The following is a 21,427-nucleotide window of genomic DNA, read 5'->3' as shown; positions in this document are numbered from 1 at the left end:
CTGTCCTTGGTTGTATTATTTTAGATATTGGCTTTCTGCTTGTGGAATGTCATATATGAATGTATGGCAGCAACATGCTGTCTGACTCAGGACAATATCTCCTAGATGATACAGAGAAACTTTTAAAAATGTCAGTGAAGAAAAGAACACATTAAAGTGCTCCATTTTGGACCATTATGTGCTCTATGGATGTTTCTCAGGCTTGAAACAGGCAGAGCTCATAATTTTTTTAATATGTTTATAGGTTGTATGAAAAGGATGAGCTTAGAGTTGTTGACAGTATGCACCCAAAAAGTGCAGCAGTAGTTTTTTTCTTTCCTACCATTGTAGGCAGGAGACTTGCTCAGGGTTTTTTGTGCTTCTCTGGCTCTAGAGTGGAGATCTCCAATCACTGCTGTTTAGAAGAATTTCCATCAAAGTCACAAGAAGCATTTTTTCACAGAGCTGAAGGTAATGAGCTGGTTCAGCACTGGCAAAATATTTCACTTGGTAAGAGATTTCTACTTTTATCTCCAAGGCCAGACTCTTAGTGTTTTCTGTTGTTGGTTTGGGGTTTTTGTTTTTTTTTAATATAAATTTTTCATCCCAAGGTTATGATCCTGTTTTCTTGGGTGTGATTTCCAGTCAGCATATGGAATTAGCAGCTCCTGGCACATTGGTTTATGAGATTTAATTCTCCCAAACTCTCCTAGGCCAGGTTGGATGGGGCCCTGAGCAACCTGATCCAATGAGTGACATCCCTGCCCATGGCAGAGGAGTTGGAACAAGGTGATCTTTAAAGTCCCTTCCAATCCAAGCCATTCAATGAATCTGTGTAATTAGAAATGGCCTGAGCTCAAAGGGGCAGCCAGTAGAACATCACTTTCTCTACTACCAATTTCCCCACTGAAGAAGAAATTTGTGTAACTGGATCCCTTGGTCCTTCTTGCACAAGCACAGACTCTACTTACTCATTCCTGTCCAAGAACCATGAGTAATTGCTTACTTGGAATTAGAGAGGACTTCTGCTCTTTGTCCCTCTTCACTCACGGCAGTAGCCAAGCAAATGCTGCTTCCTGAGTCATATTATAAGATACAACCAGGAATTATACGACAATCTCAGGAAGAGAACTTGTCTGTCTAGCATTTGTTTAGTCCTTGGTGTTTAAAATTCTTGGAAAAATCAAATATACAAGACCTAGAAATCAGCTGGATTTTTGCAGCTTGAAGAGATGCTTAAGTCATTCTTCCTTAGGGTCTTTCATTCATAACATACCAAGCTCCTTCCCAGCATAAGTCTCCAAAGTTAATGTCCTGTCAGCTTGACTCATAATCAGGAGCTTTTAGATCTCTTTTGAAGATGTGCTCCTAATGCTGGTATAGAGATGAACAAAACTGAAGGGAACAAGCTTGATTCGTCCTCTAGTTTTGTGTTTGTTTACAGTTTAGTTCACTTTTTAATCTGTTCCATGTTCTCTTGACTTGAAAAAGGATTTTTCTTGGTGAATATTATGTCACTTGAGGTTCCAGCTGCTGTGCTGGGACATAACCACCCAATAATCTCCTTGGGAATAATTGCTAGTGTCTTTTCAGATAATTTTTGTGAAAGGTGACAAACTGCTCTCCACAGTGAGATGTTAATAACACAGAGATACCCTTTGTTTGGAATCTGGTGCAGAAATTACCCCATGCAGTTGCTGGCAAGTCAAAGTTGTGATGATAAGAAGTGAGGAATGGATCCATTCATTTGCATATAATTCCAGGCCTCGGGTGTCATCTGTTGTGTAAACCATACAATTTCCGTCGCGGTGGGGAACGTGCGCTCATAACGCAGAGGGACAGGAACGTGTCTCAGCCTGGATCAGGGTTAAAGAGATGTCATCTACTTAAAAGGAGGAAAAGGTGGTCTGCAGGAACTACCTGGAGAGAAACAGCCATGGATATTTAACAAATCCAAGTTATTAGACCAGCTCAGGGCAGACTCTGCATCCTGATGCCCCCTCTGAATAGGCATCAGAAAAAGGGAGGAATCTGTGTCCATCCAGGGGTGTATCAAGCTGAACTTTGTGTTTGCCCTGAATCACAAGTGAGACTTCACATTTTTCTTGTAGTCAGAGGCTGCTCAAGTGTCCTTTTGCCAGCCAGAGACACTGCTGCTCTCTGGGGTGGACATCTTTCTCTATGACACTGAAATTAAACTCTTAAAGACTCTTTAAACTGCAGCTGTTGGCTTTCTAGCATGTTCCCAGTGTAGGTTTCTCAGCTTTTTTCATAAAAAGATGATGTTTTTTTGAAAACAAATGTCTCAGGTATCTGTATTGTCCTGTGATTTAGAGTCAGAGAGGTCCATAAATACTTGTTTTACCTTTTTTGTTCTTCCTTCTCTCCCTCTGTAGATAGCTAGAAAGTCTGTCTGAGTAGCCAGTCATTCCCAGTGATGAACTTAACTAGAGCCTTAGTGCCCATCTTCCAAAATTTCTAATAAAATTGCATCAATATTTAATACCCAGTTATTAAATATTTAAAAATTTAAAACGGAACTGGCTTGGAAGTTAGCACGTGATGAATAATTCAGGATCAGGAGAGGAGACTTGGCATTTGGGCTGAGACAGATGTTACCTTTCCTGTCTCCCTGCCCAGAGATGATTTTGGTGTCCTCCAGTCTTGGCACAGTTTGTGGACATTACTTGGTGACATCAAGCCTTTACCTCTTGCCCAAGAGCACCAACACAAGGTTAAGGGAAATAACCCTCCCTATCCATAATAACTCTTCAGACTCCTGCGATGGAAATATAACCTCCAGAAGCTGGAATAATGTGATTGAAAGCCTGGTTATCCAGGAGATGGCTCTGTTTCCAAACATCTTTCATGCTCCAGGGAAAAAAGTTTGCTTGTCTTTGTGTCACATTCCAGCAGTTCTGTGGTTTGAAAGCCCCTTTCCCCCTCTTGCTGTGCGGCTGCTCCACGCTGAACCAGTGTTTTGTTCCGCTCCAGCACAATCATCTTTAAAAGATTGTTTTCATAAAGTGGACATCAGAAAACGAAGTAGAACGTGAAAAATACACCAATAAAAATAGGGCAGAACCTGCTGTCCTATGAGAGGAGGTCCAGGGCACTTGTAAGAGCACTCAGAGGAAACATCTGGTGTGATTCTCAAGCAAAGTGCCTTTGGGTCCTGCTGCAGGAGAACAAAGAGCAGGGAGAAGGATTTGGGGAAGGTTTGATTAGTTGGCACCCAGAGTGTGTTCAGGCCAAGAGCAATACATTTGCAGTGCCAACACTTCCAAACACTATTAAGGGGATAAACAGGGAGGGGAAAAAAGGATTGAATAGAAGGAGCAAGTGGAGGCTTTTTAGAGCGTAATTTCCTTTGGAACAAAAGCCCTAAAACAAACTCCACAATCTTCTCCCACTAAAAACACAAATAGGGTGGTGTGCTGCAGAGCCTTGCTTTAGTCTGTTGCAGTGCCATTGTGTCCCCATCCCAGCTGGCTGTGCATTTCCCTGGCCGTGCCCTGCAGCCTGGCCCCGTGCTGCGCACAGCGACCGCGGTCCATTAGCGAACAGCCCAACAGGCAGGCTGACCTTTCACAGAGCTGCCTCACCTCAGGGGCAAGGCACAGGGCTGTGTGGCCAAGAAATGAGTTCTGAAGTTGGGAATGGGATTATAATGACCATGAAGACCAGGCAGTTCATGGGTAGAAGGGGTTTAATTCAATGGCCGGTGTGGGCTTATGGTCCAAATTGTTGGGGAGTCCACAGCACTTAGAGTTTGCTCTGTGCATCCCAAATCAGAGCTAAAGGGCACCTGCATAATGCCCTGTCCCATCTCAGCATCTGTCTCACACCACACAGTTATTTGATAAGTTACTTTAGAAATGGGAAGAACCTCCCTAGGTGTTTGTTAGTTCTATATTTAGATCTGTCTGCCTGCAAAGCTGCAACACCTTTGTGTCATGAGCACAGCCTTTGCAGTGCAGGGAACAGAGGGAGACAAGGCACTGTAAGTAACATAATCTTGGACGCTGTCACTGAGTCAAAACAGCATTTTAATGAGTCTCAGCATCAGAATTTGAGTATAGAAAGTTCCTGGAGTAAGAGCAGAATGGCTTTGCTCCTAGGAAGGCTTGAAATCAGCTCTTGCCAGTGGTGGAAAGCTTCTGTTCACAGCCTTGGTGAACATCATTAGCTAATAAACTGTGAAGCACTCTCTAATGCATGATTGAATATTGTCCACCCTGTGCTGTGAATGACTATAACTCCTGCAAAAAATCTTCACTGTGAGAGGGAACAAAGAACTATTTCTGGAGCAGTTTTTCTGTGTTTGTTTAAATAGCAGATGTTGGGTGCTGTTTCAGAGGTTTAAATGGCATCTAGTGTTTTGGGGTAGTGGTAATAGTAGTGCTGTGCCAATGGAAACAAAATAATGGGCAGAGTGCAGGGGAGGTGATCAGACAGGGGATAAAATTGTCTATTAGATGCTTCTGCAGATCACCCCATGTAATTAACAATGCATATTATATATGTTAATTATATAGTTCCTAGGATTAATTCTTTCATTAGACACTTGAGTGGTTTCAAACCACTCTTTTTCTTGGAAGCAGCTTAGTGGATTCTCCTTCCTCTGACAAGTGATACAAGTTATGCCCCTGTTTTTGCCAGCAGACTTCCCTGAACTACAGCCCATGAAAAGTCCCTTTGACTTTTTTCTTAATAACTCCAAAATGGATTACTTGGAAACCAGGTAGCCTGGAAGACTTATACCTGATATTTGCTGGCTTGTTCTAGAAGCAGAAGTTAAGTACTTTCCTGTAAACTGAAGTGACACAGTATATTTTTATTTTTAAGGTGAGGCTATTTTTTGCATCTGAAGTTAATGACTTGCTCCAGCTCTGGCTGACATCACTTTGTTCTGGGAAGTGCTGTTGGTCTATAAATGCCATATGGAAGGGAAATGTGGCTGGAAGACTTTCATCATCATTTGAGGGGTGGAGAGAGATGTCTTCCTGCTTGGGTCACAATTTATGACCAGTGTGACAACCCTAATTTGCAAACTGTTTGTGCCATATCATGCTAATTGATGAAGTCCATCTTGGACAATTAATAGTTCTCCTGAGGTTAATTTATCCTGTGTCTGGGGTGTGTGTTGCCATCCACACTGAGTTCTGTATTGCTTGCAAACAGGCTGTTCACATCATTTAAGCCAGAGATTTTAGAGATACCCAAGGGTCTCTTCACGCAACACTGTGCTGCCTCCACAAGTGAACATGCTGCAGGGGTGACTGAGGAGCTGGGCTGGCCTTTTGAAAGCCCACTTGTTTTTTTCTGCCTTCCCTCACTCTGAAACAGCTCTGCCAACAAGGACAGAAAAAGCTCCAAGCAGTGCCTATGCTGGGATCCCCTGAGGGAGCCTTTTTCTCAGTGGTGGTTCATCTGCCAAGGCTGAATCCTGTACATTGGCCAACTTCAGATGTGCTTGTGAGTTTTGCAACCTTGTGTTGTAATCTCTTGTTATCAAAAGAAGCGAAGTAACACTTTAATTGATCCTAATCTGTATTTTATGTGAGTGTAGGTACTGCAAGAGACAGTTCGTGCTTTTCTGTAGCCTCTTCTCTCTGGTCCTCAGTGTCCTGCTGCTTTCATCTTACCCTTGTGGTGTCTTCTGCCACTTTATGCAGGTTATCTGAGGATAAAGGTTAATTATGGTCTTCTTTCCAAGAAGTGGTACCCTTGTAAAGGTACTTGGGTCATCTGAAATGAGGCCTTCAGCCAACCATCTTCAGTGAAGAGAAGCATCTGGGAAATTGTTTTTAGTGAAGAGTTCTTGGGCAGTGCAAGAGCTGCAGCTGGTCATGGTGGTGGAAACCTTTGGTTGTGCTGTGCTGCCTTTGAAAACTCTCCCCTGAGCTGCTGGAAGGGCAAGCTGGTGGCTGGAGGAGGGGGCTGGGAGGTGCACTGAACCATATGGTACATACACGGTTTAAAAATAAACCAATGTTGACTGATCAAATAAATACCACTTAGGTTTCAAATTGAACAGCCAGTGCAGTCTGTTGAATATAAAGCTGTTTTTACCTTCAAGAAAAGTTATAATTCATGGTTGTAATGTCACAAATTGCAAGTTTTGCAGAGAGCAGTGTGAGGCTGCCAGACTGTAAGGTCGAGCAGGGGTGGTGTGGGGCTGCCACACCAGCCGGGTTGTGTGGTCCCACTCCCCCAGGGCATAAAACACGCCTATAAAATCTAGCAAAGCGAGTTTTATTTCTCAAAGGCAATGGTCATAAACTTGCCTACATCAGAAAATGCTCAGCACTTCTCCTATTAGCCTTTATTTAACACAATACAATTTATTTTTATGTTGTGCCCTTCACAGAATATCACAGAACTCTTTTCAGACACTGCTCCTCGTAAAACTGAGGCTGGCAAAGAAAATTTCAGCTCGAGTTTTGAGCAGAGGAATGACTGGAAGGCTCCCAGCTGCAGGGGAGGCTGTGTTAGGGTTGCAGAGAGTCAAATGGGAAGGACAGACCTTGCAATGGGATGCTGTAATTCAGTCTCAGTTTGAGAGTTAAGGTGGGGGTGATTTATGTGCTACATTGTATGGCAACAGCTGGTGTAGGTGGGGGAAAATGAGGGTAATTGTGGCCTTGCTGCTTGGAACCGAGAAAATACAGTTTCCTCTTCCCATCATGGACCTTGTGTGAAGCAGGTGGTTCTGGCATCCTTTCTGTAGGCTGGAAACAAAATCTAAGCAGTCTCTTGTTTAAATACAGCAGAGTTGGCTAAAATGCAGTATCCTCCATAGCACTATCGGGTGGCATCTGTCTTGAGTATCCTGGCAGGGTCTGCAGGGGCAGGAAATCATGTGTAAATACTTTATCCTGTGTGTGTTGGAGTGAGTGACCCCTAAGCATGTCACTAAGGGAAAGTAACCTTTAATGGAGAGTTAAAAAGGACTGAAGGCTTTTCTGAGAGAGAGATGTATTAGCTGGGATCGCAACTGAATTAATGCAGCTACATGGCTTGTGGCGTCTTTGAGGATGGGCAGAACAAATTTGTATTTTCCTGGAAAAGACTAGTGGTGTATTTAATTTCATGCCACTTTTGGCATGCTGAGAGCCATATTGTTTCCTCCTCTTTCCCTGGGGAAAAGGTTAAGCATGAATTTGGTTTCCTTTGGTGTAGAGACTGCTATTGTTATGATTGACCCAGCTGAACTTGGAGCAAGAGCCAAAGCTGTGGTATTTCCAGGCAGCTGTGAACAGTTTCAGATGTAAGGAGTGTCAAAGCAATGAAATAAAAAGCAGTGACATTTTCAATATGAAATCAAAAAAGCCCAACTCATATTTTATTTATTTATCCAAAATAGTTTGAATTATTCATTTAAGTCGATATAAGTGTGTGAAAATCCAAGGTGTTTCAAGAAGCAGCATCATTAGGGGGAAGGTAATAATTTGGCAATATTAATTTTGTAACAGCTTAATGATTTTTTTTTTCAGTGAGGATATTTTTTCCACATCAAACTCTTCAGGACAGGCAACTTTTTGTACATACTCTTGAGCTGAATACAAAGGAGGTGGGACAGTATTTCCATGTATTTTCCTGTTCTCTCTGTTTGCCTCCTTAATTTTTTTTCAGGCAAAGTAAAGATCCAGTTGTTATTCCTGACCAAGGCATAGCCTGCCAAATCTCACACTTATTTTCTCAGTTCTTATTTCTTTCATTAACTTGGAGATGCTTTGGCATCCCTTCTCTGGGATGAAGGATGTTTGTGGTGTAACTTTCCCCATCCATGGCCTCTGCAACTTCTTTCACCTGTTTTGTGCAAGTGTAACAAGGTCTAAGACAGGAACTCAAATGGGTTCTCTAAATACAGAGATTCTGGTTTTCAAATGCTGTCTTTTGAAGATATCATTCAATCTAACTCTCCAAATGTTGTGAAAGATCTGGAAGGATCAAGATGTTCAAGATTCTGTAGATGGAGATAAAATGTGTGGAAACATTAATGCTGTCACCAGAACCCTTCTCTGCTAATGCACCTGACCCACCCTGAAAGGATCTCTCTGTGTTCTGTGGCCTCTATGTCTGTACCTTAAGCACTGCTCTGAAACAGCTGAGTTGCACTCTGTGCAAGTGATGACTTTTAAATCAGTTTTTCCTGACTGTGCTAGAAATTTGGCGGGAATTAGTGGTATTAGGTGAGGCTTAAGAATTAGCACCGTCACAGCTTTGGATTCAGATGCAGAGCAAACAATGAGCTGCCTCTTAGCTTAACATCTTCACTTGATGGGGAACATGTTACAAAGATTAATTACTGTCCCCAGGTCAGTGCATGTGCTGCTGTGCTGCTCTCTGGGTGCAGGGAATCTGCAGTGCCAGGTCTGTACACCAGCAGATCCATGGTGCAGAGAGGCTACATAGGTACCCAGTGCCTAAAAATAGGCATCCTGTGCCATTTTAGACACCTCAAAGTGTCTGAGACGTTGGCCTGGGTCTGGCTGGTATCATATGCAACCTGCAGGAAATCAGGTTGAAAAGGTATGAAAAATACCCTAGGGCATCTCAAATGGGTTTGTTTCACCAGTGAGATCCCATATGACATTTCTCAAGTCTCAGGTTACTTTCCTATCAAGTTATTCTTCCGTGGATCCTCCTCACAGTGTGTTTTCTTGGTTGTGTCAGCAGAACCCTCAGTGGAAAGCAGGGGAGTAGTCACAGCCCTGAGTACTGTCCTGAGTTAATCTGGGAATAGCCCTGAGTTGAGTTGTTTCCTGGAGATAAGCACTGCAGGAGGTAGGCACCAGCAGTTACTGTAGCTGAACTACTGAGGACTGCAGTTTAATTGGGCATAAAGGAAGAGTAATCTGTTTTACAGTCAGGGTTCAGTGGACCTTTCACTGGGGGCAGCTGCAGACTCAAGCATTCTTATGGTGTCCCTGTTCCTGCTTTTTTTTTTTCTGCTCTGTCCCTAGGCTCAAGAAATGCTGTTGGGGAATTGCTGATGGAGCCACGGAGGGGATGACAAGGCTTTGTCCCACCCCTGGCTGGTGTTGGCACATTTGGCTGCATCTTTAGTAACAGTTCCTGAGTTCAGCACCTTGTGCCAGTGGCTGACACAAGGCTTCTCTAATAAGGAGATAAGTTTTTCATGCAGATGAATTCCTTCAGCCAGGACAGCTGATGCAGTGATACACCAGCACTGCTGCAGGCTCTGGAAAGAGGGCCAGGAGGAATGCCAAGGAGGCAGCAAAGGGCACCCTGTAGGGAGTGAAGGCTCCCTGGTCCTTCAGTTACACTGAAAAGCTGTGGATTTATTGCATAAAAGACTGATTGTAGTCGAAGCTTTTCCTTTTTCACCCTGAGGGTAGCGGAGGGAAGCAGTTACCATCACTTAGTAACTATTGCAGAATCAGAGAGTTGTTTAACTAGGCCAGTGTTGTTGGGTGGGTGATGAGGCTGCAGCCCAACAGGTGTAAGGATGCTCCTGGTGGCCCTTGGCAGTACCAAGTCTGAGAGACAAAACAGTGGAAAAGGCACTAACTCTTCATGAATAACGAAAGCTGCTCAAGGAGTTAATGAATTAGGGTGCCATCCACCTCCAAGGTTATAAAAGTTGGGAAAGGCAACCTCTGAGATGCAGTAAAAAGAGGCAGATTTACTTTTCCAAGGCTAGGCTGCATTTATTAGGAAAAAAAATATCGCTGTTGGACACGGGCAATATATTAAAGGCAGTGCTGTCTCTGACAGTGACGAAATGTTATTTACCACTGCAGTGTGGTCACTGAATTTTTACTTTCATGTATAGGATTTTGTCCTTAACAGTTACATAGCTGAATGAAAACTGTGAGAGTATCGAGGTCGGATCTGCCCATTAACCTCCCAATTTCAGAGGCTGATTACTTGATTAATCAAAGACCAGACCCAGCTGAGATGATGGGGAAGGAGTTGTAACAATCCAAAGAAGGGCTGAGTTAATCAAACAGTGATGAGTTGCTATGAGTGGAAAGATGGGTGGTCAGGAAAGACAGAGCCTTTAGAAGGGGCTGTATGTAAGTCACAACTCTTTGGGCTTGGAAGGGTGGTTTGGATACTCTACTGACCTTACATTCCCCTGCAACTGGGCGGTTCCATCTCTATGGCAGTGCTTTCATGAACAATCTGGTGATGTTCCCCACAACTGGCTTGCTCTCCTCAATAAAGCAAGATGCAGCTGGGGGGAGGCCCAAAATAAAGGAGATAGTTTGCTTGTACATCACATCCACAAGCCTCTCAGGCAGGTGGAGCTGGATTAGCTGAAGGTAAGGAGCTGACCAGCCTTAACTCTCCCTGTGTGGATGCTCTCACTCAGAAGTAAAGGGACATGTAGTTCTCTTTAACCATTAAAGAGTTCCTGTCCTTGCTGGGGGATTAAGCTGAATTGGATTAAGGCCAAAGTACTTCTGAGCAGGGGCATTCTCAGTGGCATTTAAGGCACTTTAACTTAACACATCGAATTATCCTTTTGTCCCACTCAGAGGGCTGAACTAAAGCAGTTCAGGAGATTTGAGGAGACTCATGTTCTCCTGGTGTGCCTGCAATTGCTCAAAGGTGAATCACTGGCAAGCCCATGGCCTGGCAGTTTCCATCCTACATCCTCCCTGCACTGTGCTTGGGAGACCAATGGAAACACTTTCCAGCAAACACTCAAAAAAACTTCCAGCTCACTTGGGAAACAATATTTTAGCATGGGCTCTATAAACCCCAGCCAAACACCTTCCTCACACTCCAGCAGTCACCTTGCACTGAAGTTCCTGCTATCCTACTGCTGGACCTGAACTAGCTGACTTAAAGACCTAGGGGCTACAAATGCTGCAATTATGTCTCTGGTCACAGCACAGACAAAGCCTTAAAGCTCTGAATGACAAAGAGGTGTTCGAGTGAGGAAGTCTATTTGTTTCCTGTTAGAAAGAGTTGGGATTTTTTCTAACCCTGGACTACAGTGTTGATAAAACAGGCTGACTTGGGAGACATCTCTAGTGTATATTAAAGTAAAGCCAATCTCTGTAATTAATGGGATGATAAATCGAGGTTTAATTACTCAGAAGGCACCTTGGGTGAAAGATTCATGGTAATTGTTGTGTATCCTCTTGAAGGATTCACAGCACTGGCAGCTCCCTTTGTAGCAATAAAACACAGGGTGAGTGGCAGGCAGTCTCCCAGGACTTCTCTGCTAGGGACTAGTCCAGTTAAGGTAGAAAATGCAAAGAGGCAGTGGTGCTCTCCAGGCTTTTTATCACAATAAAAGCCCCTTCCCGAACCTTGAGGGATTCCTAAGCAGTGTGTCAGTTTGAGATCTAAGCACTTGCCGTCAAATCAAGAGTCCATTGGAGGAGATGTCCCTTATAGGCAGCTTCCTCCTGCTGCAGCCATGTGGAGGCGCATTTCCTACCATTTTTCCACTTTATTGCTTCACGTAGCATAACACCCTTCTCCTGGGTTCTGTACAGAATATAAGACGTGTGCCTGTGGGGAAATGGATGCTATAGCTTTGAATTTTGTAGTGTTGTTAAAAGATGGGCAAAAGAAAAATCCATCTCACCGAGACATGGCTGTTTTCCTTGTTCTCCACTTTACTGTCCTTTGGTCTGCTGGGGCCAGGAGGAGAGGAATCTAGCTTGCCTGCTTCTTTACTCTGCCTGCTTAATTCACTTTTTAATTAACCTTTTCAATTCACTTAGTTTGGCTAGCACTGTAAATACAGCACAAGGTCTCTGTGCTGATGACATATAAGAAAGTACATGTTTTCTTCCCCTACACAGAGCTGAAGAAGCAAGTGGAAAGCGCAGAACTGAAAAACCAGCGCCTGAAAGAACTTTTCCAGACCAAGATCCAGGAGTTCCGCAAGGTGTGCTACACACTCACGGGGTACCAGATCGACATCACCATGGAGAACCAGTATCGACTCAGCTCCATCTATGCCGAGCACCAAGGGGACTGCCTGCTTTTTAAGGTAGGTTTGCACACCCCTCGCTGCACCTGCTTCTTTGAGTTCATGGTTTTCAAGGTGCCAGTTTGTATTTGCTCTTTCTCAGTGGTTAGACTGGGAAGTCACTGCCCCGTGGTATGTGCGGAGTGTTCCTTGTGAGGGAAGCAAGGATCCTTTCTTCTATTAAAAAATGAAAGGTTTGGCATCTGGTCTCCTGCTTATATATCAAAGTCTGGATAAAGAGAAGAGACTATATATGCATAATACCTAAGGCATCTGGCCTCGCACTTCACCTTTTTATAGTACCAGTTATATGTCGCAGTAATAAAACCATATGTAACCATCAAGGTTTCCTCCTTACCTCACTATAAGATATATGTGCCTACATTTTTTTTGCTATCCTCTAACTTGTTTGCCTGTCATCATCTTGTCTTTATGTAAATTGGAATCTCTTTTGAGCAGCAACTCATCCTGGTGTGTGTGAAGTGCCATTTATGTGAACAGCACAGATGAGCAGCAATAACAGTCTGTCTTCTGTCAGTTGGGTACTGTTATTGGTCTGGCTGGGTGGGCTGCTCTTGGGTTGTGGCTTGATATAGGTGCTGTTTTTCTTCTGTGTTACCTTCCAGCAGAACAGTTGGGCTGATGTGTTAGAGAGCTGAGGTGTGACATTAGAGTCACGAAGCTGTTAAGTTCCATCTTTACATTGGTTCAAGTGTCAACAGCACAAGTTTGCAGTTCAGCAGGAGAACTTTCTTCTTCTTGGTGGCAAACACAACTGCACTTAAAATCATACCTGTCTCCCACTGATCCCCCTAGGGCAAGTCTCCTTTAAGAGAAGGAAGAGGGTTTTGGAGGTGTTCAGTACAAGAGGGAACTCTACAAGCAGGAAATGGGAAAGTTCTGTTTCTAGGCTATGTGCCACATGTGGACTGCTGCAGTGTTGTTTCTCTAGATAACAGGACTCATGCTTTCCTGTTCTGCAACTTTAGAGCCTCAGGAAAAAAAAGAAAAAAGAAAAGAAAACCAACAAATAAAGCAAGTGAGGGTATGTATAAGACAGCACTTAGGATCCTTAGTGAAACTAGGAAAATAACCCCAAAACAGTTGTATTGCTTGGCCTTATGAGGCTTCTGGACTAAGGCAAATGGCAGCAACAAAAGAAAGCTCAGTGCCCAGGGAGGAGGATAATGCTGTTGGATTTAAGATGCTGCCCTTGAATCCTGAAAACAGTTCTCTGTTGGGATGGGGCGATGCTGCTCTAACACCTCCAGAGACCTGTGCTCACACCTGTGGTGTTAAATGCTTAGTGCATGAAACTTCAGCAGACTCCTGGAGATGTCTTTTGGATGCCATGGCCAGCGATGGTTGCAGATGGCCAAGTTGCAGTTCTTTGTGTGTAGAAGAAGAGATGGCATGCTTGGAGAAAGTTAAGAAAATGTGAGAAAATTGTGTGCTGGCCAGATGAACAAGAACTGTCTGGCAGCTCAGGAATTTGTCTCCAGTAGGACCAAACTCTCCTTCATGGCATAGCAATGTAAATAATTTATATGCAGGAGAGTGGATAATAAAGTACAGATTCCTCTGTCTAAACTGTCCTCTTGCTTTCTCTTCTTCACTGGAGTCTTTATTCCCAAGTATTTCCTGAGAATGAAGGTGATCGTCACTAGGTAGAGCAGACCTCACATTTCCCAGAGCCAATGATGGGTTGTTTATTGGTTCTTGGAATTCTCAGCCTCTCTTACCTCTCCGGACAAGAGAAGCAGATTTGCTAATTAGAACCTGAACAAGAAAATCTCAGACTCTTTCTCCCTGTTCAGTAAATCACAGACAATTCCCACCGTCTGCAGCTTCGAATAGTAGTAGAATATAAACAACAAATTATTTCCTTGCTGAGTCCAGGCAGCTGGTTCTCATGTATGTATCAAGGTTTGAATCCTGACTGTGACTTCCAGCAGGGTTATGTGTTTATGCTGTGGAATTTCTGAGCCATAGCAGACTGTGGGTGTTTGTGTGCATTTCATTAACCCGAAGGGGTCACAAAGCAGGGAATGCTATTTGTATTTATTCCATTCAAGCAGTTTATGGAACACAGTCTATATAATTAAACCAGAGAAGTCCCCTGGCAGTTTACAAGCTTCTGTAGCTCACCTGTAAACTTCAGAGCATGTTTCAGTAGCACTGCTGGTGGCATTTAATTTTAAGTGAGGCTTCAGTAGCAGGGATGCAGTAGGAGCCACTGTAATGCAACCCCTTCAAAGCAAAATGAAGATGAAAGATATGCTTGATTTTTCTGTCCAAGGTGTACTGTTGCTGTAGTGGAGCTTATTATCTACCTGTTGTATGTGTCCAGCCAGTTTGCATTAATTGGGATTACAGTTCCCATGAAAGGGTTAATCACAGTGCCCTGCTGTGAGTGTCAATGCTGCATCTATAAATGAGCACTGAATTCCAATGAAACCCTATCAGTATGTATTGGCAATCCCTATTGATGCAACAGATGAGCTCATCAGCTTGAAGGATGTTCAAGTGATTTTCAGACCCTCTGTGAGTGTGTGGGCAGCAAGGCCCATCTCAGGCTTCACAGCTCGCTCCCGCTTCTTTGCTCTTTTTTATTCTTTTAATTAAATGCTGTGGAAAGCAGTGTTACAGATTCCTCACCAGGAGTTTAGTTTCTGATGATTTTTTTTCTTGTGGGCTGTAATGCATTATAGTTATTGGGGCACTTGACAGTTTTGTATTCCATTGCTGTTGCTGGTACATTGAATGTGTCCGGCTGTGACACAGGCTTTGTGTTCTGCCTGATGCTTAACTGGTGTGTCTAGACCAGCCCACCCGTCAGATATCCAGGGACTGCATCGACTCCCTTTGTAACAAGTCATTAAAGAGATCTGTTAAAACAAACAAACATTGCCAGGGAGCCTCAGAATCAGCTTAGCCAGCTCAGAATGAGGAGGTGGCACATCAGGCTGTCATTGCTTGGCTGCATGTACATCTTGCTGTTTACCCTTGTCTCTGGCTAGCTCCTGAATGGGAGTAAGGAAATGAGGTCTTTAGAAAGGCAATGACAATTGTTTCAGACAAAGAAAGTCCTTCAGTAAACAGAAAGACTGGTCAAATTTGAAGAGGAGATGATTTGGAGACACTTGTACAAATGAACAAACAGTGGAGAGAAATTAAATCACAGGCTTTTTCTTTTTGTGTGCCTAAAGACACAGTCCCAGCCAAAGCATGTGAAGCCAATCAATTTAAAAGAAAATTAGTAGAAATCCTTTTATTTGATAGACCCTATGGCTTCAAGGAACTACCGAGAGCAGGAACCCAGTACGTCTTCTAAAATGTTGAGATATCTTTGTGGACAAATAATAATACCTAGTTTTACATTAAATGATCACATTTACCTTAAATAGGGACATTCAGAACTCTCTGCTTAGAGGTGTAAAGGCATCTTCTTACTACAGAGGTTAGCCAATGCTGCCAGTTTTTTGGGTTGTGTCTACATAGGGTTTTGCTGCCACTGTACTTGACAACATTTGACTCCGTCCTCTGGAAGTATTTGGGGATTAAGACTTGAATGAAGAAGAGAGAGCAAGAAGCATACTGAGAGAGAGCAATCTGGTTTTGATTATTCTCTGTGCTTCAGGTAAACTGTTTCCTGTGTTGTGGCATGAAAGTAGGGCTGGTCACTTTGAAAGGATCTTGGGCTGAACAGGCGATCGATCTGATCCTTTGATGGCTACATCAAATCTGTCATTGCAATCTTTCTTGTCTGAGATGCCCCTGCTTTCTCAGAAAGGAGTGCTCAGATTTCTTAGTAATTCATATATAAATTATTTGGGTCTAAATTGGTTGGTAAGGAAGTTAAACCAGACAAACTTTCCAGTATCACAGCAGTGTTGCGTTCCTGAGGTCCTAAATAATCCGGTCCAAAAGGCTGCCTTTAGACAGATATTTTATGTATCCCTCAGAGCCCAGCCTTGCCAAGTACAAAATTCTCTCTGCTTCCAGGTCTCACCTATGTTGTTATTTTCTGTCAAAATTATCAAATGAAAACCCAAACAACAGCAGTAGTTCATTGAAGAGCATTCCCAGGTTGATAGACTGTATTCCTTGAAAGAGAATACCCAAGATACCAGGCAGCAAACAAAACCAGAAGCATCTTGACATAGCTTGAGAATGTGGCCAGCTCCAGGGCTGGCATTTCTGCAAAATAAAACCTTTATTGGTGTCCTGTTGGATTGGTGATATGGTCATAAAATCAAATAAAATCAACAGCTTTTCTGCAGCCTGATAAATGAACAGCTGGTGTGCACACAGTCTTGGCACACATCTTTAAGGAGTTAAATACAGAATTAGTTTGCAGATCTGTAAAGGCAACTGTTGCTATCAAACTTCAGGGCCACCTGAAAAATAAACACTTGTTTCTGATGTGGGTCACTGTGGGTGCAAAGGCTGAACATAGGGTTGAAAAGGATGTGAGCTATTCCCTTCCTTTGTATGAAAGAAGGGTCTGGTGGAAGGACAGACACCACCTTTAGCTTCCCAGTTCTCGTTTGCTTGCCCCATGGCTCGCACACCTCGCTGTCCTCTTACTTCTGTATTGACAAGGTGTGTAAAAAGCGACAGGGCAGCAGTGAGCACAAGATGTAGGAGTTTAATTCTCTTTTCTTGAGGAGAGAAATGAGGCCGGATTGAATAAGAAAGAACTTGGAGGCTATTTTTCAAACACGAAGTGATGCTGACAAACTGCCAGTTGAAAGGGAGAGGCAAAACTCGTGTGCTTAAACATGCAGAGAGAGTCTGGTCTCCTGAGATTCCAGCACAGTCTGAGTATCAGTTTGGCCAGGGCGCACTGGTGAATGATGTACACCTCAGATTTAGCAGGATGGTTAATGCAGGGATTGCTTTTATTCTCCCAAGTGCTCTTGTTTCATCTTGAAGCTGACAGCACTGTTGGGAGCTGTGATTTTGAGTCCGCGTGCTTGGCATGTGTGCAGTTTCAGTTATTCCTCCTTGAACCCAGCAGAGTATCTCAGAGAAGCATGTCCTAGCTGTTTGTTTCTCTTTGTATCTCTATCTTCTCCCCTCTCCTCCTCCTCACCCTTGATGAGTCTCGAGGGGAGAAGGAAATCACAATTTTGATGGAGTGCTATTCTTCCAGCAGCCGTCTTGCGCTCTTGCACACACAATCAAAACTAACAATGGGGCTCATCGGTGGAGCAGGCCAGGCAGCGAGAGATTGATTAGAGACTGTAGGCCTCTCTTAACTCCTCGTTCTTGTTAATTACAAGTTATTTTATTTTTATATTTTGTTTTCAATTTGCCCATTGGTTGTTGGAGACCTGATTTTTCTGCTCAGCTCCAGGAGCGCCTGCCGTTGCTGTGCGAGCGTGACGCCTTCCTGATGGATGGTTGCAGGGATTCCTGGAAGGGTCAGCAAGGACCCAGCGTGGGTTGCGTCAATCAGCAGCCTTAAAAAGGACCTGTTGAGCAATTTATGGTGTTACAGCACAACATACTGTATTTGAACTTCCTACTCATCATTTTCTGTCGTATATTGTAGCAGCCTGTGTTGTGTTACGACCTAACTTTAATTCTTACTACTGTCTTCATCTTATTCTGTCCCTTCTCATACTTTTTTTCTTTCTTACTCAGTTTTTCTCTTACTACATATGCTTCCCTGAAAAACTGCCTATTCCCTAGTGCAGGTGCTGTTGTGAGGATAAATGGACTGTGCTGTTGGGGAACATAGAGCACCTCTGGGATGGGGAATACACTCCCCTGTTACCCACTGGTCTGGCACAATACCCGTTTCCAGTGTGTTGGCACTACTTGTTCCCCTCCCTGCCGTGCCTCTGAGTCTGCCAGGGTAGACCCAGCCATGCAGGTAATTAATGCTGATGATGATGGAGGATGATTCCAGTGACTGAGTCTTTCCTGACTAGCAGGAGGTTGGTACGTGTGAGGAAGGTCAGAGTTTTGTCTTGCTGATGGATGTGTCCTCCCTTACACTGTGAGGCAGATACATGATCTGTCACTTCACGTAAGCAGGCCTAGTTTTGGACAGGAAACATGAGGTTGGCTCTCAGCTGCCATCTGAGATTCAGGCTGTCCCTCTGCAATTCCCTATTTGCTTTGTGATCATAATGTTGGCCACCAGGTTGTTCTTGCAGTTTCCCTTCTCTTCCTGAACTCTGTCAGGCCTGGTGCTGTGGCCACCTCCCTGGGGAGCCTGTTCCAGTGCCCAGCCACCCTCTGGATGGAGAACCTTTTCCTAATATCCAACCTAAACCTCCCCAACACAACTCCAGGCCATGATTCTGCCATAACAATAAGAAACGAAATTACTGGAATACACCCTTTTTTAATGAGTTTGCGATTCATCTCCCTCCAAATCCCCTTCATTAAAATATCTCTTATTTAATAAAATGGGAGTGACAGCCTGTGCTTCCTAGGGAGAGTCCTGTGCACCAACATGGAGCACAGATCACTAATGAGAACTTAATTAAACCAGATCATCCAGGCTGGTGTGCCAATGTGTGTGACCCTGGAGGGACATGTGCTGGGCATGGGGCAGGTGCTGCCTGTGCCCCAAACCAGGCAGCCTCTGACTCCATCCTTGTGCCATTGGCAGAGCTGGCAGCCCTGCACAGCCTGAGCCCGAGACAGCACAGAGGGGCTGCTGTGTCAGTGCCAGTGAGCAGGAAGCAGAGAAGGTCCTGGCTGCCTTACCTACTATAAAAAAACCCCTCTCCTTCCTTTCTCTCCCCCCGCCACGTCCCCAACACCCGCGTGATTGCAAATTGCTGGAGAAGAGTTGTTCTTGTCGCTGGCTCTGCCCGGTGTCCCCATGGGAGGTCTCGGGAGAGCAGGATGTCTGTGTCCTCCTGCTGCTGTGTTTGAACAGCTTACAAAGGACTGTGTGGGCTGGCAGGAAAGTGTTTACGCACTGTGAGACCAAGACAGTTGTTAAATAACGGATAAAGCAGAGGGGACATAACCAAAACCCCTCCTGGATTCCCGTTCCCATCTCTGCCGATAAATCGCCACATGGCTTTGCTCTAAGGTCACTCGACCTCCCGGTTTTCTCTGTCCCTCTCACCTGGGTGCAGGATATTACCATTCGTGGACTTCCACAGGGGTTTGGGAAGCTTTTCAAAATGTCCTGCGGTGGGGAAGGTGTGTGTAGATGGGTTGGAGATGTAACCAGGACAGCCAGCTTTTCTCATACAGCAGTGGATGCAGGAAATTGTCCCTCAGGCATGAGGTGCAGCTGGTGGGGGTCAGGGGCTTGGAGCGGCACTGCTGTCCCTTTCCTTTTCTGCAGGTACCCACCACTTTTGACTGGCACTAAATATTTTCATATTATTTTATTTATTTATTTATTTGTTTGAGTCTCTGGTAGTTTCAAAAGATGTTCTACTTAGAGCCTGTGTGATCAGCACTCTTCAAGGAAAAGGCAATGCCTTGGAGCCAGGGCGATGGGGGAATACCAAGCCTCGCTGCAGCACACATGAAATGGGTGTTTTGCAAAGCAGCTTTTGATGCACGGCTGTTGCTGTCCCTGGCTGCTCTGTTGTGACTTTGCAGAACACGCAGAGCCGTGTCAGCAAACCACAAGCCACTGGTCGCTTGCATATGGTTCTGTTCAAAGCCGCACATGAAAAGGATTGGAAATTGCTGGAGGCTTTTATCCTTTTGTGGGGGAAAAGTCTGGAGTTTCTGGGTACCCAGCATCTCAGCCGCCTTCCCTGGCTGCTCTGCAGTCTCAGTTGTTTGTCTGTCCTTTGACATGATTTGGGGACAGGCCCCCTCTAATGCCTTGGGTCTGTTTTGGGCCTCTGTGCAGATGTGACTCTGCTCCGAGGCAGCACATCCAGCCACAGCAAGACCATCATGACATCATCTTCTGTGCCATCCCTGTGTGACAAATGCTGTCAGGGACTTTAGCACCTTTCCCCCACTTGTGATTTGCATGGACACCCTTGAAGCCTCTCTTTAGCTGGCTCTGAGGGGTGGTTGGTGGTGCTTTTGTACCACTCCTTCACCTTTTCCCTGTATGTTCCAGGAACAGGTTTGTGAGAGGACCTCTGGGAAATGCAGTTAGCTCCAGGAAACAGCTCTGAAGTGAAGTGCAGCTGAAGTACACCCACCAGCATGTGAGTGCCCAGGTCGTGGCAGCACAGCTCAGCCTGCACAAAGCCACCAGCAGGAGTGGGTGGCAGCTGCTGCTTCTCTTCTGTCTTGAGTAAGCAGCACCTTGTTTAAATACGAATATAATTAGGACCTATCTGTCACTTTGGGAGTTTATAGCTACTGCCCATGCTTGACTGGGGCAGATTTTCTAACCTTCAAGGAGGAGAGAGGGTGTGCTTTTGTGTGTATAAAAATTGTTCACAAGTACAGAAACACGGCACAAGATTCCTGTGCTGGTGTGATCTTGGGACATCTATCGCCTCCATCTGAAAAGTGGATCTGGGCTCATATAAAGGTCTTCTCCTTTATTCGTTGTGAATTTAAATGCTTGTGTTGTGCCCTGATTTAGGATCTTTGAGTCAAAACGTTTCAGCCTAGCTAGGGTAATGAGGTGGTTGGACCTTTCCCATGAGGTTTGGTAGGTGAGTGTGAGGGGGTGCAGTGGGGGACTAGTGAGGAGCAGGGAACGGGGTGTTGTGGTCTCTGGTCCCCTTTGGCAGCCAAAGGGTCACCATCAGGGGTGAGACAAGAGCTGGAATCTCACAGCCTTACAATTCCTCTATCATCCTTGTATTTCTTCCACACTTCACAGTCTAAATGCTCAATTCTTACATGGTTCTTAACCATGAAGTTACTATTGCATAAACCATTTAATGTGCTTTCTCTCAAACTGGCTTGCCAGCTTAAGATAAGAGCCCATATTCCAAAGCTTTTTAGGCAGCTCTTCTTCATGGGATCCCAGTCTCTGTCACGTTTGGTTTTTCCCTGAGACATTCATCTAAACAGAAGTCTCTTACTTTTTTTTTTTTTTTTTTTTTTTTTGGGAAACCACTTGTAGAAAAGCAAAAATACTAACTACTGTGAGTGTACCTTCTGATTTACTCCAAGACATGCCACCACTGTTTGGAGGCAGTTACTGCTGGAGAGGGTTGAAGCACATCAGGCTTTCAGTGGTGGCATTTCCTGAAGATTTGATGCACTTCACAGCATCAAGGAGTCTTAAGCATGACGTGCCATGCAGGCTCTCTGGACCGTAACATGTCCCATCAGTGGTGCAGTATGGTTCTCTTAATGCTGCTGTTCTTACCATGGTGCTCTGTATGTGGGACAGTGGCAGAATGCAGCAGTACCCTGAAAATCCTTCTGGAGAGCTTCATTGTGGGGACTGACTGCTGGGATTCTGGTGGAATTCTACCCAATGCTACAGAGCAATAGTTCTTGCAGCTCAGCTCTTTACATTCTGTAAACTTAAGGAATTAATACTTCACATGGATACAGCTTAATAAT

The 21,427-nt window shown here is 44.4% G+C and overlaps 1 protein-coding gene across 3 annotated transcripts in view; it reads left to right on the top strand.

The window, feature by feature from the left end:
- The window catches only part of MAD1L1 (mitotic arrest deficient 1 like 1), a 353,651-nt gene that overhangs the window by 251,465 nt on the left and 80,759 nt on the right, over window positions 1–21,427 (top strand). For all 3 annotated transcript variants that reach the window (XM_027656701.1, XM_027656702.1, XM_027656703.1), the window contains one exon: window positions 11,778–11,968. In XM_027656701.1, coding sequence (XP_027512502.1) covers window positions 11,778–11,968 — 191 coding nt within the window. The remainder of the gene's footprint in view (window positions 1–11,777; window positions 11,969–21,427) is intronic.

Source organism: Corapipo altera, unplaced genomic scaffold (assembly GCF_003945725.1).
Source record: "Corapipo altera isolate COAL_440 unplaced genomic scaffold, ASM394572v1 104, whole genome shotgun sequence".
Classification (NCBI taxonomy): domain Eukaryota; kingdom Metazoa; phylum Chordata; class Aves; order Passeriformes; family Pipridae; genus Corapipo; species Corapipo altera.
Note: the sequence above shows the minus strand (reverse complement) of the source record. Positions and strands in the feature narration are given on the sequence as shown.